The 19,236-nt window shown below is 36.7% G+C and overlaps 1 protein-coding gene across 1 annotated transcript in view; it reads right to left on the reverse strand.

Moving 5' to 3' along the window:
- Nucleotides 1–1,476: 1,476 nt before the first annotated feature.
- Nucleotides 1,477–19,236, reverse strand: part of MPHOSPH9 (M-phase phosphoprotein 9) — a 32,671-nt gene continuing 14,911 nt past the window's right edge. The window contains exons 9-24 of the mRNA XM_010582220.1: nt 19,083–19,208; nt 17,830–18,266; nt 16,708–16,866; nt 15,513–15,600; nt 14,497–14,712; nt 13,585–13,632; nt 13,151–13,215; nt 11,247–11,348; nt 9,542–9,679; nt 8,666–8,841; nt 7,727–7,891; nt 7,280–7,400; nt 6,365–6,468; nt 5,322–5,533; nt 4,709–4,777; nt 1,477–3,436 (exon numbers count right to left, since the gene is read on the reverse strand). Of these exons, the coding sequence (XP_010580522.1) occupies nt 3,335–3,436; nt 4,709–4,777; nt 5,322–5,533; nt 6,365–6,468; nt 7,280–7,400; nt 7,727–7,891; nt 8,666–8,841; nt 9,542–9,679; nt 11,247–11,348; nt 13,151–13,215; nt 13,585–13,632; nt 14,497–14,712; nt 15,513–15,600; nt 16,708–16,866; nt 17,830–18,266; nt 19,083–19,208 (2,328 nt within the window). The 3' untranslated portion in view covers nt 1,477–3,334. The remainder of the gene's footprint in view (nt 3,437–4,708; nt 4,778–5,321; nt 5,534–6,364; nt 6,469–7,279; nt 7,401–7,726; nt 7,892–8,665; nt 8,842–9,541; nt 9,680–11,246; nt 11,349–13,150; nt 13,216–13,584; nt 13,633–14,496; nt 14,713–15,512; nt 15,601–16,707; nt 16,867–17,829; nt 18,267–19,082; nt 19,209–19,236) is intronic.

Raw genomic sequence — 19,236 nt, forward strand, 5'->3', positions numbered from 1 at the left:
GGGGCGCTGCGGCTCGCCGCCGGCGCTCTTACCGCCTTCCTCCAGCCGCTGCCCGGCGCTGGGTTCCCTCCCCGGCTTGGTCCGTTAACAGGGCGCCCGCGGGAAGGGTGGGTAACTAACGGTTCGGTTGGGGGAGCCGAACTTCCACGGTGGTGGGTGAAGCCCCAGCCCAGCCGCTGCTCTAACCCAGCCCCTGGCACCGGACTTTTTGCAGACTGGAGCAGCGCTGGTTACTCCTCTAACTTTAATCTCTGCAAAGACTGGAAAAAAAATCACAAAAGGTTTAGCAATCATTTTATTCAGAAACCTCAGGAAAAAAAACAGCAACAAAATCTGCTGTACCATTTTAAACATCCATCCGTTTCCTGTGGTGGATTTTTTTTTTTTTTTAAGGATGCATCACTTCTGTTCCACTCTGCAAATGCAAAACACTACCAGCAACCAGCCCCTTGTTAAGTCCTGGATAATTCCAAACTCACCAGCTGCAAGAGAGCTGCACAGCTGATGCTTCAAGCTCTTAGCCTTCATCCTCAAGGGCTCCCCTGCAGCTCACCAAGACCTGCTCCCATTTCTGCTCTTTCTCGGGGAAGTTATGCCCATGCTCCGGGGCCAGAGCTAGCCTGCCTCCTAAACGAGTTTGTTTTGTAAACACTAACTCCATTGCCACTGTAAGTTCTGGTCCACATTATAGCTCTTTTTACAGACTAAGTTCCCAGTGTAAGGCAGATTATACCTAAAGCTATCAATGGTACAAAGAGACACTTTGGGTTTTTTTTTAATTTGCTTTTTAGAGATGTGGACAAACGGAAATTTTATTTTCCAAAGGTTAAATCTCAGAGCTGAAGGAGTTGTAATGTTTTTTATCATAGAGAAAACTATGCATGGGAGTGTCTCACAAGGGCAGTCTGAGACAGATCAAAGCCTGGGGCTCCAGGTACAACCTAGTAGATCTGGAAAGGCGATAAAGGCCTACATAGCTGAGAGGTGTCAGGTGGAAGAAGGCAAGAGGAAGATGATTAAAGTCCTCCTCAGAGGAAGCATAAGCTTCTGGTTCTCTGGAAGTCCTTATTTGTCCCCAAATACAGAACCAGGCAATTTGCTCGTGTTAAGGTGAAGAATTTTAAAAGGGATTTAAAAAAAAAAAAAAAAAAAGAAAAGAAAAAAGAAAAAAGTGTCCAGCAAAGTGCACAGCAAACACGCGGTTCACGTGCCCCACTTTTTGATGCTTCGGGTCCGATTTTCAGAAGCACTGAGCATTCAGGCCTCCCACTGATTTAATCTGGAACTGCAGATTCTCAACCCCTCTGAAGAATGAGGCCGAAGGCACCATACTGAACAGGTCACCTGAAGCCAGGCATTTATTTGAAAAGGTTGTCCTAGAAGTTTACTAAGAGCAACACTTACTTTCCCCTCCCTGCCCCGCCCCCCCCCTGCTTCAGTGTTATAATAGAACAGAAATAGCCTAAAGAGCTCCAACAGATGGAGGAGGACTTTTGATTAAAAAATAAATCCTGACGCACAATTCAGTTTTCTGGATGTAATAAAAAAAGAGTACATGAATATGAATAGCACTGGAAAGAATAGAGTGGAGATAAAGGGAGGTTATAAGGAAAGGCAGTGAAATAGCTGAACTGATTTACCTACTTGTTTCTAATCTCTGTCAGGAAAATTCTGTTTGTTTTTGCTGTAGTGCTGATGAAAGAAAACAAGACCATTAGTGGACTCCTGAAATTTTCCTGTGATGGATTCCCTGGAAAAATCCTGCTGGCTGAATGATACTTTTGAAGAATACTTTTAAATTGTACCTGTTAATAACTTAAAATGGTGGGAAAACTTCTTCAGCTCAATAGTAGTGCTGCACAGGGAAGTGAAAATTCTTTTTTCTTCCCTCAACCCCTTCTAAGTAAAAATTAGAAGTAAGAATATGGAATACCATCAGAACTGTACATCTATTCGTGTAGCCAGGAAATATATTTGAGCAAGTTATCTCCAAACATCCAGGCCCAATTTCTACATTTTGGAGTAAAGGGGAAAATTAGTAACAAACATCCTTGACTTCTCCCCCAAATCTGATCTTGTATTAAAAGAACCCACAGGGCAGAAGTGGCTGAAAAAAATACAATTTTTCAAAAAGACTGTGCATAGGTAGGACAGTTCTTCATCAAATATCTTAAAACACAGCACTCTAAAATTAGAATCAGACCTTCACAAGCTTCCTTTATGACAGCTATTCTGGCCTTATAATCACATCATTGGTGGCTAAACATCTTGAACAAGGACAGAATTTGAAACACAATATGATTAAAACCTACATTAACGCTGATGTAATATCCCAGAACCTATTATTGTTCTTGGGCAGGAGGAAAGAATCTAATTAAACATTTATTTAATATTAAAATACAAATTAAAATATCAATGTTGGACAGTAATTCAGCAATATGCCAACTAGCAAATATGTATTTTTCACCAAGAAAAATGCATGTATATTCACAAATACAGCTTGGATTTGATTTGGTAATGTACATGATCAGAACACTGGCATGGCACACAACCCAGCCTGGCATATTAAAACAGTAACTTTGATTAAGTAGTTACAGTCCTGGAGCGTCAGCTGGAGTTGAGTTGCTCACTGGGAGACAGGATGGCTGCTGTCAGTCTCGTGAATCCTGGTACTCGTGGTATCAAACCACTACTCACTGCGACTGTTGGGAGACATCAAATAATTTAGAGCAATATTTTTCTAACACAGCCAGCAGCAACCAAACTAGCAAAACACATACCGATCTGCAGCCAGCCAGCCATAGTGAAAGTATTACTCACAGCTTTGTCACAATGAAAAATATCCATGTTATAAGGTTTAAATTACAAGGATTTACCATATAACAGTAGTTAGCTTTAACACAAGTAATTCATGTTGCTTTTTGTATTAAAGTTCAAAATTTCCTATTGGCTAATATTTACATCATACCATAAATACTTATAAAATGGTGAGGAAAACAAAGTGCAAAAGGATAACACTATCATTTTCCGAAAACAAGCTGCCTTTTAGTTTCTTATTCTTATTATAAATTGAATATCACTATTTAAAAATAATTAATATTTCTAAAAATATTACAATACAGGATAAACATTGATTTCTCAAGTGTAACAAAAATATGTTTAAAATATAGGTGGCTGTTTGAAGTACAAAATATTGCTGTTTGTAAAGGGTAACATGGTTGTAAAACTACTATTGAGGGTTTATAAAAATACAAAACAATTTGCATTTACTGAGTGCATAATTACATATTAGTGCAAAAAAAAAAAAAGCATATTTGCATTCAAGACAGAATTGTCAAATATTTGCAGAGGTACGTAAAACATGAAATCTTTTCAGAGTCATGCGTATTGACCCCAAATCTCTATTAATCCTTTCCAAGCGATCTTCCAGGGCTTCCTAAAGAAACAGTTAAAGAAAATTAAATAAAAGAAAAGAAAGGAAAAGAAAAAAAAAAAAAGAGGATTTAATAACACACAACAAAATCCAATGATCCTTCTAAAATGAAGAAACTACTATTATTCCTATACTGAACTGGTATTATTTTTGATGCATTACTAGCATTCAGTTAGCACCCAAAAACTAGAGCCAGACCTACAAACTTTTCATATTATTTTTATGTATGTGTGTGTATTTGTGGGTTGTTAGCTTTTTTAAAATCTATTTCAGGTATTTTGGTTTTTTCCATGTGACTTGGGAAACTGCATGAGATACACTTGACAAGAATTAGGACAGGCTGATAATTAGGGAGACACATTTAGGAAACAGCTGACTACTGTAGTGAGTGGCAGTATTGATTCACTGGAATGCACTTGTACTTTCAAATTGATAACAAGCCCTGGGATTACAATTTAGGAAATGCTGAAGTTGTAGGCCTCACAGAGACCTCTAAAACACAACTTTGAGACACTTGTTTTTATTAAGAGTCTGCAGAGCGTTCTGAAGAAAAAAGCACTCTCCTGTATTCCACCTACACTACTTATTTTTGCCTTATTTTCTTCTTCGTACTTTCAAGTAGACAAAATCCAACCAAAGAAAAACTAAACTCTGCACTTTCTTCTCCAGCACAACATCCTCTCTATAGCTTCAGGGATCTATTTCACAGTCACTGCATTTTCTTAATGTATTGCCCTTAACTACCTCTCAGTGTTATCACAAGAACAGACTATTCTTGCAGTCATTCAGAAAAATGCATCCCATGTACAAAAATAGAAGATATAAAAGTCTTACGCAGAATATACACTATGTAGTATATAAATGTATACACGCACATACTTTTTCTTTATATGCGTATATACACACACACTCACACAAAACAAAAGTTGTCAGATTGTGGCTGGGGGAATCAAGTGTTTGCAGGGCTAATTGTTCTTTTCTGAATCACTTGCATACAAATGATCCAGACTTACACCTTTTACACAGCAGGTCAGAGTGTGTTTATAATTAACTTGCAGTAAATTCCTTATTATCTTCTAAGGCAGTAATGTCTAGAGAATAGAGAAGAATCCTTCACACAGATTGAAAATTCAGCCAAATTCAGGAACAATTCTCAGTAGTATAGAAAAATTCCCATAGTAATCATCCTTACTATATAGCGGAACTTTACACTATATAGTCTCAAGTTGTGGAAGAGCAACTTAAGAGAACAGTCATATGTAGAAGCTTTGTCACCTGATTTAATCTTGCTTGCAAGGTCATTCTTCCACCAGAACAAGGTATTCGACTCAATGCAGCCTCAATCTAATAACAGAAAATACTTCAGCTGTAAATTATAGTTTCAAGAGCCAATATAAGCCTTCCCAGCTCATCTTACAAAAAGAGAGGTGAGGTGTATAGATTACAAATACATGTCCAGTCTTGTTCTTAAACACTAACTTATGTTACCATAATACTGTGCCATACAAAACTGATACAAAAGTTAACATTCATAAGCAGACCCTCTCAAGGATCATTCTGAAGCGAGCACTCTTCATTGCCAGAATAAGCTTCCTTGTTTGAAAGGCTGATTTAAAGCATTGTCCATTAAGGAAGAAAGGAAATTCACTCCAACCCTTGCATTCACACTGTGTTTATGTTAAAGTGACTCTCCTTTAATGAAGTTAGGGACAGAAAAGGACTGGAGTATGGGAAGTAGAGCAGGGAATGATAATGGCACATTCCTAGGGTAACACTAGAAATTGTGCATGAATTTCAGCCACGTATTGCATAGGAATACAGCTACATCCCTCACCTCTCATACAACAATTATGTTTTGTCACAACTTGAAAATAAAAATAATCTTTGCCTGTTGCTTTTCTTGAGTCAGCTCATCAAAAAGCCTCTCTGTTTCAGCCAGAGTCTTAATCCTTGCTGCGTATTTGAAGTCTCCTTCACAAGATGATAGCACTGGCTCGTATTTTTGTGCTACACCCCTCTCGTCCCAAGCTGTCGCTTTCTTCATTCCAGTACTGACAGATTCAGCACACGAGCTGTGTCTGACACCTGAATGCTGCCTTCCTATCAACGAAATAAGGGTCTTTTTATTTGTTTTGTAATTGCCTGTGAAATTACTACATAGGACAGAAAAAGAAACTAATACCAAGAAAAGCAGTGTGATGAAGGTATATAAGCTGAGGATAGTGATGAGCGAAGCCTCTTTAGCTTGCCTTAAACAAAGCTCCCAGAAGAATGCAAAACATTTGTATGGGTCATCTTTCAAGTGATCTTTATAACACAGCATATTTTTTGGTTAGCAAACAGATTACTGTACTGTGCTAATTAGGAATTATTTTTACTGGTACAACATTACTAAATATCACCAAGTAGACTAGCTGTCATGAAAACACTAGTCTAAATAAATGCATTAATAAAAAGCAAAAGCAGAACATTGTGACAAGAATTACAAAAGTGAGAAAAGATTTGGTTCAATCAATCATTTAAAAAATCTGAAACAACTGGCTTTATTATAGTTACTCTTTGCTATCTGTAATGCAATGTTTAGCAACAGAATTTTATTAGTATGACTGAGTATGTACATCTTAATATAGACCCTACTAAGATATACATTGTACAGCTGAGTTAAGCATAGGAAAACATATTGCCTTTCTTTCTCAATTTAATTATTTTTGTTGTTCCATTGTGTTTATGCACACACACATATACATAAAAATAAAATACTGTAAGAATGGTATTTCTCTGTCTACAGGAATAAGACAAGAGTCAGAGGATTTTTAAAAGTTGGACTTCACAGAGTAAAATGTCAGCTTTCTATTTAAGCAGCTGTTACCAATGTAGAAGAAATTATGGTAAAGAAATAAAGAACAGTGTTCCCCCGCTTTGACAGATTACCTTCTACATCATCTAATGAGAGAAACTGGAGTCTTTTTCTTGGATTATTGTGCTGTAAAGTAGATGTTGGACCAGTTTCCATGTCATCTAGAAGTATATCAAATCTACAGAGCAGGAAGCACATAATTACTTGCTAGAAATCATGTATCAAGCAATACAATATTCTCTACTTTTTCACCTTTTGTTTAAATAAACAATTTTTTTATAAAACAATTTCTATCTCACAGGCATTGCAAGTCTTCTGATTACTGCTCATAGTACCATACCCCAATGTACTCCTATTTGCACACACCAAAATACCTCATTCATGTGACTGACTTACTTTCAGCAGGCCAAGCTATCACTCCCAAACACACTGAGCTCCCATGTTGTCATCCTCAAGAACCATCAAAGTGGTGCTAGACACTTCCTCTTCCTCATGCACGTGTCCTACACTTTGATCTCGCAGGTAAGTATGTTCTCAAACTCTACAAGCCTTGCCAAGCAAAGATCTCTATAGAAACCATAGTATCTAGTACAGTTAGCAGAAAGTTAAGTTTATGTATTTTTTAACATGCTTTTAGGTGCCATGACAGGTAGGTAGATACTACTTTCAACTTTTATTTACATCTCTTGATAAGCTGCACATTGATCTGGACTTACTCCACAGAACACTTCTTCTATAACTTCGTTACTGATCAGTGTTGTGTCAACAGTAAACCCAACATCTCATCTTGGTGAATGCTAAAGACGGGAAATCATTCTAGATTTTTCTTGCCAGATTTTAAAAAGTAAAACGTGCTTTATATTCAGAAATCTTCATATGGCTCATTTTCTAGGACTTTCAGTGAACAAGAAACAGCAGCATTAAGCCTGCATAAACATACTGCTGCTATAATAATGATCAGAACACAATTGTATTCACAAGACCCATACCTTGTCACTGTGTTTTCATTTTTGCTAAGCAAATGGCTAAAACCAGGAGAGAGGTTTTCTTTTGGAGATCGTTTTGGGCTGTATGTCACAGACACTGGTGCCAACATTATCTCTCTTCTTGCTGCAAAAGACAAAGTAAGTTTAACTGCTAAAACTTCTCCCAACGCAGTATCTCCCACTCATGATCAGATGCTTGCATCTTAAAAGAATGCTTTTCAAAGCTGTCTACATGTTTCTTTAAATTAGATGAACAGTGCATCACATCATAGAAAAAATGAAAATAAACTTAGAACTCTCATGTTTTCTATGATTATAGACAAGCTTTTTTTTCAGACTGTTCGAATAATGCAGAAATCCTACCTTTGTTTTTCTTTCTTCTAGAGCAGTCTTTCATTATTTGCTTCTACTTTTTGAGTAACATGAACCAAACTTCAGAAAAGCACTTACTTGGAGTATTCGATTTTCTGTTTGAAGGAGGAAGGGACGACGACCTCTGGCCAGAAGGGGAGCTATACCGTTTCAGTCTGTGTTGGTCTTTACCTTTCTCTGGGGATTGGTTAGCAACTAAAGAAGTTTCAACAAACCCAACAGTTTGACGTCGATTTGATGTTTCTAATTAAAAGGAAAAAGTTATTATGTTAATCAATCTTTTTCCATACAAGAACTCACAAATATTCTCCTGTACTCAGCTTTTACTGTACAAAGACTGCACTTAGTCTGCCTCACATCAACATAATTGTGCTGTTTTGCTCAAGTCTCGCTTCCTGCTCATCATATTCATGAAGCAGATAGTTTGACTCATGAAAATGGATGCTTTGCAGTGCATGTAGGAGAAATGATGCTAAATAACACTGATTTAATAAAGAAACAGTGGAAAGCAGGACAAAAGCATCTTTGGGGAAAGAGGGTTGGAGTACCTACCTGAACCAAGAATACAAGCATTTAAGAAAGACTCAATGTTTTCTAATTACAAGGCTTCCAAAATCAGTGTTGTTAGAACAGCTCAGTGCAGTCCTACAGTACACATGCCAGCTTTCTTAAAACCACGCTGATACACCACGAGAACAAAGCTAAACTGGATGTACAGCCAGCCAGAGCTTTGTTAGGACTCCATTAACTGTTTATAAATACTGAGATATTCTTAGAAAAAGGGCACTAACTACACTCTAGCTTAATACCTCACAGCTACCTTTGCATTCCCTCTATGAAACTTAGCTGTTTCATTTTGAATTTTCTCAGGAAAACTCCAGAAGTTTGCATGCTAAAACTGTTTTTTTATCCCATCATGCAAGCCTGATGGACTTTAATGCTGAGAATAACAAAACCAAAAGACATGCAAAGAAAAGCCAGTAAAGACAAGTTCAGGAATATAAAAATAAAAGTTACTAGTTGATGTGTCTTCTTTTTCTGTCTGTGTACCCCAATCTTTAAATGCTTTTCCTTCTTCAAGTTCTTTAAAGGCTTTTATAATTGGTGCTTCTGACATCTCATTTTCTTTCTTGTCTACTGTGTTTGTTGAAGAGTCTTCTTGTGAGGAGTCTTTTTCAGGAGGAGAATGGTGCCTTAAAGAATGTGAGGCGGTGGAGGGAAAAAAAAGATCAAGTTTTTTTTACTTTATTTCATATATCCAAATACTAGCTGAATAAACAAAAACCTGGAGGAATTTAGTTTGAGATTTACAGTCATCAAACCAAGAATTTTAAGGGTGCTTTTTAATTTCAGCCAAGAACCTCAGACGATTGTGCTACAGCCAATTCAGGAATCTGAAGTTGAACAGTGTGAGTTAAATTTGGTGACTTGACAAGTTCTTAGAACTAAATACATCCTGACAGCGGCTTTAGACACTTCTGAGTAAGAACGCAAACTACTAAATTACACCCTAAATTACACCTGAAGCTTCACACTGGTGAAAAGCTGCAGCCAACCGCTACAGCTCGCATCCAATACAACAGAGCACACTGTGTCCAAACTCAACTGGACAGAAACATGGAGAGCGTAAAGACAGTGGTGCAAGATACAGTTGAACCTTTCTGATATTTCAAGAAAGGTATTGAAGGCTGCTGCTGCTTGCTTCTTAGAAGGTTAGTGAAGCAAGAAAGCTATTTGTTTTTAAGGAATTGTATAGCATCTACAACACTGAGAAATTTTTTTAGACCTCTATTTTACAAGTACAAAAACCTAAAAATATGAATCTAGTCAATTCTGGATAAAACTGTTCTTAGAACTTTACATCATAGTGGAGACTGAAGGAAACGAACTCACCTAGAAGGAATACAGGTTTCTTCTAATCGGTTATCTTTGGGGCCTTCCTGGACTTCCAAAGGCTGGCCAGTGAAGATTGAATACTCCGCTCCTGGTATCAACCACTTTCGCCTGCTGACATCAGGAGTTGCCAACTTGCTGCGGGAACAAAAAACTTCAAAATTATGAAAGACTTTGGATTTTATTTTTTTTTTAATTTAAGGAAAAAATTAAGAAAATCCAGCTATTTATTCTAGTTAAACAGAAACAGTAACAAATATAAAATAAACTTGTAAATACTGTGGAAAAATAACCGCTTTTTAAAACATGTTTGTAAAGTAAAAATAAAATATTAAGAAAAAAAATCATATGTTGAGGTTTCAGTCTAAATTACACAATATGCTCAGAATGCAGAACTCCACAAAGATCTTCTTACAATTTAATCCTGCTTACTCAGACCAAGGTTTGGGTAACAAATAGTTCTCAAGTAATTAAACAAAAACAATTTGTTGTAGATTATTCCAACAGTTCAGAGCATCTGACCCCAGCTTTCCTTTTTACACCACTTATTAGAAAAATAAAAAATAAAAACCAAAAAACCCAAACAAGAAAAAGCCACTGTTCATGAGCTGAGAGAGATAAATAGCATCAATGAGTATATTATTATCATGAAATATCAAAAGAAAGGTGTGATTTTTATCCACAGGAAAGTAGAAGGTAATTAGGAAAAAGAGTTCTTGTTTACACAAGCTATGAACCGTAACTACTATTCTGTAAATCTATCCTGCTGTGCATTCAATTGGAATGAAGCTTTCTTCGAGCCTTTGAGATCAGTTAGGGGCAGATTAACTTCCAAATCCATACTGGCTTTTAGATCCTCCTCCCTGATGAACACAGTCTACCATGTTCAGGTCTTCCTTTTTTTCTGTTCATTGTTGAGGCATCTTGTTCATAAATATTAAAATAGCTCTAAACAGAAATCTGTCCCTGTAATATATTAATACATAAATTTCTTGCATCTTCATAATCATCAAAAATCAGGTTCCCCCCAAAATACTACTGTTCGATATATACAAGTGGACATCCACAAAACACATTACATTATCATTCTGTGCTTCACAGCATCAGCTCTGAACTGGGAGAGACACTGAAGAAGCCATAACTAAGTAATAAAAAACAAAGGGGGCAAAGCTTTTCAGGTCTTTAAAACATTTAAAAAAAAAAAAAAACCAAACCAGAACACAGGCCAACTTTAATTTCCTTAACATAAATTCACATTCAAACTAGAGTATGCATTCTAATTGAACTTCCCCTCTACTCTCAGGATACCTGTACAAACTATATTTAGAAACATAAAAAGTAGTAATCAACCTTTCAAATCAATGACAAAGACACAATGAAAACCTGCAATGTCTAACTGGACTATTAGATTTTATTCCCAAGATCTTTGTTGAGTATGGGAATCCCAATTCAGCTGCGCAGTTGAGACCTATCAAACACTCATTTGGGAAGACTAGAGACAGTCTGCCCAGTCACACATCTATTATCCACAGTATTTATTTGTTTTTAATAATTTCTTGGCATGTGAAGTCTCTGGATCACGTCACGTGTTTAATCCAGTTTAGCCTACAGACTGACATCATCTTGATCCATTTTTAGCCAAAACACATTAAAAAGTATTCTAAAACACATGACCTGTTTTCACATTGTTGGAACATTCACTTACTTGGCACAAGAGGTTCTTAAATGACTTTCGGTAATATGGCGAAGTTTCAGCATATTTTCATGTTCTACCTGCTTGAGCTGAGCTTCAAGTTTTGAAATTGTCCTAATGTGGAAGTAGCAAAGATGCGTTATAAAATTATTTAAATGACATAAAAGATACATCATATTTCTTAGAGTTTACTCATTTTTATTCAGATATCCTGGGTGAAGCAGAACAAGAGCAACTACTACATTTTTATCTATCTATCTAAATACATATATAAATATGTATTTGAATACCAAGTTAAATAAGTTAGGTAACCTAGCTAGAGAGATAGGACCAGGAGATGTTGCTGTGGATCAAAGCATTCACCTCAGAGGTGCTGGGGAAAACAAACCAAGAACATTTTTCGTCCTTGACATGATGTACTTGTACAAAGGTCTCCCTGACTCTGGATTTAATGAGTGGCTCCATCTCCTGTGTGTCACTCGGGTAACTCCACCAATCTGCTGCTCAGGCTCTTCACATGATTTTCCTCTCTCCCACATATTGCAGTCCACACCTTCAGTGAACTAGCCCTTGACAATGCAACACAATCTTAGGCATTCCCCACTTGAAGAAGAGAAATACAGGTTTTTGGAGTAGGATATAAAAATCTCCTTTTCCACTACAGTTTCCCCAGTCTGGAATGGTCCCTCGCTAGCAGCGCTAAGAATCAGGCAGGAAAAAAAAGAAGCACCAATAGAAATACTTCACTGAACTATCTTCACACTATCTTCATTTCCTCAACAGTTCCAATAAAAATTGAAGGCAGAGTGGGTTTGGCTTCCTTCTATTCCTTTCTTAAATTCTTCCTATTCATTATTTCTATTTTTCTTCTTGAAAAATCAGGGGATCTGAGCAGCAAAGGAATGCACTGTGACATCTCCCAAGCATCGTATTTGCTATTTTTCTGGGTTTGGCTGAAGACTATGCACAGGTTAATGCTTGGTGGCAATGACATTTGGAATTAATTTTGATGTGAAACTTGTAGCCACATTTCTAGAAGAATCATCAAAAACGATGCATTAAAAAAACCAAAACTTCTTAACAGTCTGGGTTTCAGCTGCTCATATAAAAACATAAAGGGAAATTATGACAGCATATACCCACAAAAGAAGCTCAAACAGAGATGAATGACGTGAAGCACCACCTTATTACAGTCCTACAATGTCTGCCCTAGAGCCCTCTCAGATGTTCTCTCCCCCCACCTCTATAGACTTCCCTGAGCAAGTGCGCTCTTTAACACCCTTGACAAGGAATGGCTGAGAAATCGCAGATTAGAGGATATGTTTGTATCTGTAAAGCCCTTGATGGTCACATACATCTTGCCTAGGGCCTACCCAGAAAGCATAAAAACTCAATGGACTTCTGTTCTCCCAGCCAAAAAATAGATCCAGGTAGCACAAGGGACATCCACAGGAGGTATTATTCCTGCTCTATACATGGAACAGCTTTCTGTCCTTTATTCATGCCTAGGAGCCATAAACTTGAACAGCAAACTCCTGTCAACATCCTTGCTCCTGAAAACCAGAACAGAGACTGGTTAGCTGAAGCTAAAGACAGCTCCTGAGAGGAAAACTGTAGCAGTAAAAAGCTTGAGCAGTGGACTGGCTGGGCTAGCTGAGTGACAACCATCAGAAAGAAAGCTATTAATTACATCCCACTGGAAGACATTGTGATTGAGGAAGTAGAAAAAAAACACATATCCTAAAATAACAAGATTTTTACAGTGTGTACAAAGTAACATAAAGCAACATGAAATGCTTCATTTAGATGCAATTAAACTTGCAAGATCTACAGCCTTCATAACCTAGGAGTAAATGCTTAGGCCATGGCCTGTATTTCATATTGTTGAAATAATAATAAGACAGTTTCACATTTACCTTTTCAAATCAGAAATCTGCGTGTTTGCATCAAGCAATTTGTTTTCAGTTGTATTTAATGTATCCTACAAGTACACAAGGAAAGAAGTAAAAAGCTTAGAAACTACAGAAGTGTATTAAAAGAAAAAACGAGTAAGTCTACAACAGTCTTGAAAACAATACATTAAATACACCTCCCTATAGGAAAAGGAAGTCCATTAAATTTCTTTGGCTTTGACTTTGCAGTATTTTTGCTGTCTGTGACTGGAAAATAATACATTCCAAACACCCTCCTTTTCCCTCCAGGGTTCTGAAGATGTAGTAAGAAGCTATCAGTTAAAATAACTATGGATCTTTCTGTTTGATCTTTTTCAAAATACTTAATTCAGTTAATTCTATGGCACATTATCACATATTTTGCATGTTTGTTTTTTAATTAACTAGCATGTACTTACCTTCACTCTTTCATGTTCTTTTCCAAGGGACTCGTATTCTCCTAAAAGCTAAAACAAAACAAAACAGAACACAGAAACCCACACTGAGACCATATACAATTAACAGTTTTGTTGACCGCTGTAAAATCATCTAATTGCTTGTCTAACATATGCAGAAGCACTACAGGGGATACAGTATATACTTTAATAGTATTTGTTAAGTTTTAGTGTCTTCTAATTGGAACAAAAAGTTATAGACAAGACAAAACAGAGCTACTTATACAATGGACTTCTATTTTTCAAATTATTTATCTCTAAAGAAACTGAAGGAGACTAATGAACCAGTAAAAGTCCTCACTGACTTTAAAGCTGACTTTGTATTTTGAAATTTTAATTGTAAAAAAGGAGTTAAAGCATGAAGTAGCTTTTCCAGCTAATACCCATTTTGCCAGTCCAGTTAAATGTTCATAAAGCTATTACTGAAGAATCAGAGGAATACTTTCTTTGATTCAGCCTAAATACACAATTAACAGTTTTAGCAAGTTGTGATGGCTTATGACAAATTCAGTCCATCCCCACTAAGCTTGAGAGGAAAAAATAACTTTCTAAAATAACTTTCTGGAATACCTCCAAAAATAAAATTAACTAATAGCACGTAGAGTAATACAATACCTGAGACAGACTATGACAACTGTTATCACATCAAGTAGACACTTGCTGCCTTAAATAATTGTTTTTAAATATCTATTAGGTCCATAGTATCACCTAACACCTAGCCTACTAAGTAGTCAGCTAAATAATTTCTGTTCTCTTAGTTGTGCATTAAGACTTTACAATGGTAAACTTTTGAGTAGTTTTCCAAAACACCCAGGACTTGCTGTGTTCCCAACGTGCTGTGCAACTGTAAACACCATTGCCCATTTTCTTACTTACATTTTGAAACATTTTGTTTTCTTCCTTTAGCCTTGTGTTTTTATTATCAGATAACTTATAAGCCTTTTCAAACGCTTCCTCTAGATCTTTAAGCCTCGATTTTAGTCGACTGATAGTGTTATCCTTCTCTTTATTATTTGTGCGCATTTCTTCAATACGTTCTTGCAAAACTTTGGAAGTATTACTGACTGCATAAAAGCGTTCTCTCCAATCTGCCTGTAGGAGAAAAAACATTCATTATAATGCTTACTTAGCAGATTTTTTATTTCAGTACAAAGCATAATCTAAAATCATCTAAATAGAAAACAAGGGTACATCTGCACATGAACTAAACAAAATTTTTTTTCATTTCTGTGATGTATAAAGAATGAAAATGGAGACTAAAAACCCAAAAGATGTATTTATTTCATAGGACTTAAAATATCTAGAGATTAGGCCTCTAATCCCAGCTGATTGTCTTGCTTCCCAGCATAGAAAAATGTCTAAAAAGGTGGAATGAATTAGTCTCTCCGGGTGTCTAAGTTCCATGACAAAGTGTCCTGTTCTTTGACCAATAAACACAGCTATGCAGTCATAAACAAACTGGTCTGACCTAGCCAGAAAGACTGTATAAATATACTTAACAGAATATTTTTGCCCCAGTGCAGATGAGATTTGCTTTTATCACAGGTCTAATAAGAAATCAAAAAGAAAGTAATTAAAACAAGATAAACTTAAAAACCAAAAAATCTAAAGAGAGACATCATAAACCCATCACAATAGTTCACTCTTAACCTTTGTTTGAACCCTACTAACCTTGAAAGGTTGTTCGTAAGCAAAAGTGATGATGATTCAAGTAGGGAGTCTTAAGAAACTCAGCTAGGAAAGTCACTAGTGTAACATATTGGCTGATGTCATATATTAAGAAGAAGGGTTGAAAATAAAGATATGGAAACACCGATCACCTTGATAATGAACAAGTGCATTCTCTTACCCTTTTAGTTAAAAAGCAACTTGATTTAAGAACAGATACTTACCACTTGCTTTTCTAGCATATTATTCTTATTTTCAAGGGCTTTTATGCGAGCACTTCCTTCATTCAGAGCTGCATCTAATTGGTCACACCTATTTAGAACATACAGATTACAAAAATCTCTTGAAATTTTAAAATATTAAATCTACATTTATAGCCTTCTTTCCTTCCTCAAGCATCCCCACGAATTTTGGTGCCCAGCCTGTGACCTTCTCCCCTAGACCTCAGCCACTGCAGCAAGCACCCAGCATCTCTGCTCCAAAGGGCTGTGGTGCTCTTGGTGGGCAAGCAGCAAACTGGGAACACGTGCAGAGACTCCAGATGGCTCAGTGCATAAGAGCTGCAGAACCAAAAGCAGCTGAGATGCACCAGAACAGAGTTCCACTTCAGCTAATTGATGATGCTGTGTGATAATTAATGACTGAAATCACATCGCAAGCTACTTTAACTCAATAAATGACTGCTCAGAAGTCACTTTTAATAGTTAGAACACACTAGTGCTGGAAGATAAATACAAAAGACTCCCAGCTACCCAGACACTTTTTCAATTATTCTGAAGGACATGAATTTTGTAATGTATTTTAGCTGTCTAAATTTTCAATATGTATTTTGACTGGCAATAAATATATAAAAATCACATAGAACTTCTATATATAGCAAACATCCAAGCTATATCTAATGGAATATACAGGTGAGGCACACAGACTCCAGTACTAATAGCTGGTCAAAGAGCACTGACTGGGAAATTGGCTTTATAAAGCCACCAATGAATTCAAGACTGGTCCTATATCTTGTGTAGTTTTGACATGAAAGGTAAAGAATGATGACGTTCACCAGCACGACAGCCAAGCACTATCTTACAAGATAAATAGTTCCATTACAAATTGCTTAGGACTACCTCTGCCTACCAGCCTTTCTTGAGCAAAACTTATACTGGCTTCAGCAAAAATCAGGTCAAACAAAACCTCTGGTCCAAACATCACACTTGTTGCCTAACAACAATCTTAAACTCATCTTAAACAGTTGCATTAAATAGTGCAAAATTTATATTTAATAGGAAAATATTAGCATCATAGATGCATGAAATCTTCAGAATTGAAGAGTGACATAAACTTTTCAAGATATTCTAAACAAGCATACTCTAAGGTGGAAAGAATATCATGTAACAGAGGAATAGGACAAGGAAGGGCAAACAGTACCTGTCAGCAAGATTTTGATTGATTTTCTTCAAGTCTTCAGATGAAGCAGTTTTATGGCTTGCCTCTAGCTGCTGTTTTAAGCTATGTATCTCAGAATCATAGTAGGCTCGTAGATCAGCTATGTGTCGAGCATGTTTTTCCCTCAAGTTCTGCCTAATCCTATTTTCAAAATTCAGAACAAAAAAAATTTCCTGCTATCCACATGACCATGCATTGCCACATTCATTCACACATAATGAACTCAGCATACAGATCTCGCTTACAGAACTTCGTTGCATTCAAATTAAAGCAAAGAAAGCTTCATCATCTAAGGCAGTGGTGTCAGACACCTAAGGCTTGCATAGAAGTCTTCATATTAATACAAATATTAATAATAATAATATATACAAATACAATACAAAGCTTTACAAAAATCTCTTCTCTCCTTTGCTATGTGCTACAAACTATGCACATAAAATTAAAAGAGGAAAACCCAAACACTGAACTATCTTGAAACCAAGACCCCTACATAAGCCCTCACACATGGAATATATGCCATGTCTGCTTGTCCATGTGCAAATCATGAGAGCTTCAATAGGAAAAATAAATATCCCCCATTCACTAAGCACAGTAATTCTGTGCTTCTCACACCATTTCTCTCTAAATAGGAAAACATAATCCCCACAGAACTTTGAACTCTCTGCCTAAATTAACTCCCTCATACAGCCTACGAAGCAAGTATGTATTTTTGTTTTAACATATAAAAAGAAATAACCAAAGCATTAAAGCATCAAAAATTATTCTGCTTTCCAGTTAAGGCTTTGACATCCAAGGAAGACACAGCACAAATATTGTGCCTTAGATTAACCAGTATGGTCTAAAGAAGATAAAATAGTACAGTCTAGAAAGACAATTGTAAGAAGTGGAAAACAACTGTTCTATTTAAACACCATCTGTACTTCAGGGGAGAAAAAAGAATTTAGGAAAAAAGGTGGGGGAAAAAAAAAAAGTAGCAATGTCCACCTATGTTCTAAGCAAACAAAACTCACATACTTTGTTCATTTTACTGGTATTGCTAAGTTTCACTTCTTTCAAGAAAGTGCCAGCTCTATGACTTTTAAAAAAGAAAAAAAAATTACTTACTTTGACATTATCACAGGATCTTCAACAGATGTCACTGAAAGACTATATTCTGGCAAACTGTTGTCAGCACACTGAGTAATAGAAGACGGAGTTAGAGTCAGTGTTTCTTCCTCCTCAGTGTTGACTAAATTATCATTATTAGCATCCGTATATGCCATTGGAAAGGGACAGCTTGTCTTATTTTCATTTTGGAATGGGTGATTTCTCCAGAGATCCAAATGCACAGCACTGCTGCTGGCAGGATATTTTGGAGAATCATCTAACTGAGACGAATTACTTGTCTGTGAAAAAGTGTCTGTGTCACAATGACTTGAAAATCCGGGCTCCGCCATAGAGTCTGGAGAAAAAGGAGAAGTGTCTTCAGGAATACTGAAAGAACAGCGTCCTGGGTTCTGCTGACCTGGTTTCATATGCAGGGTTGGGTCCAACGTCAAGATCTAGGAAATAAGTTATAATGCTAAAAAAACTGCGATTTAACTTTTGTTCTTGCAAATGGAGTTTAATCTGAAAACATTAGTAATTCATATAATATATTGCAGAAATTATATTGACTATTACTACAATTGTTTGGTAGTGACAAGCAAGATGAAGTTGCCTGTAACAGTCTAGATGATGATACATATTCCCAATGTTTGCAACTTGAGTTTTGAAGTTTCCATTAAGAATAAAAGACATATCTAACATTTGTAGCTGTCTACAAAACCTTTGAAATTTCAGTTATGTAAATAGAAGGACTAGGATGTCTGCTTGTAGGTTGAAACAGTAACTTTGTACAGTTATGAAAATCACTTCATGGATTATATATAAACAAGATAGTCACATAGTAGCCATCATTACTGGATTTTGTACAGGACTGAAAGCTGTATAAAGAAACAGATATGACAAAGAATATTTCCACAACCTGTGCCTCTGCTGTTTCACCAGTGGAATTAACTTGTCCTGTGGGAAGCAGTAAGAAAACCCTGCTTCTGCGACTGCAGTTCCACGTGCGTTTCATCAGCTGCAGCCTCAGCATAAGCAGATTCATCGCTGCGCCATCCTCAAGGTTGTGCGGCAAGGGTGCCTGTTTACCCAGGGTATTCTTAGAGGTTCTTTTCAGCTGGATCCCTTCCCAGTCTGGTTCATCACACGGCTGCACGAATTGCTGTTCCAGCGTAACACTGGAGGTGGCAGCAGGGGCCAATTAATGTGAAACCAGCCTGTAACCGATCACATTTTCAAACCGAGACGTGAAGTAAAGAAATTAATGTTACCTCTGGTGGGTGACTTGACTGGGAAGAAGGCATAAAATTCTGGTCTGGCAGCTGTTTGTTCTCCCTTTGTCTTTTATGATAAATATCCTTCAATGATGATAGCTTCATTTCATCAGCAGAAGACAACTTCAATAGGAAAAATTGCTACATTAGT

The sequence above is a fragment of the Haliaeetus leucocephalus genome, unplaced genomic scaffold (assembly GCF_000737465.1).
Source record: "Haliaeetus leucocephalus isolate CR32 unplaced genomic scaffold, Haliaeetus_leucocephalus-4.0 Scaffold840, whole genome shotgun sequence".
Classification (NCBI taxonomy): domain Eukaryota; kingdom Metazoa; phylum Chordata; class Aves; order Accipitriformes; family Accipitridae; genus Haliaeetus; species Haliaeetus leucocephalus.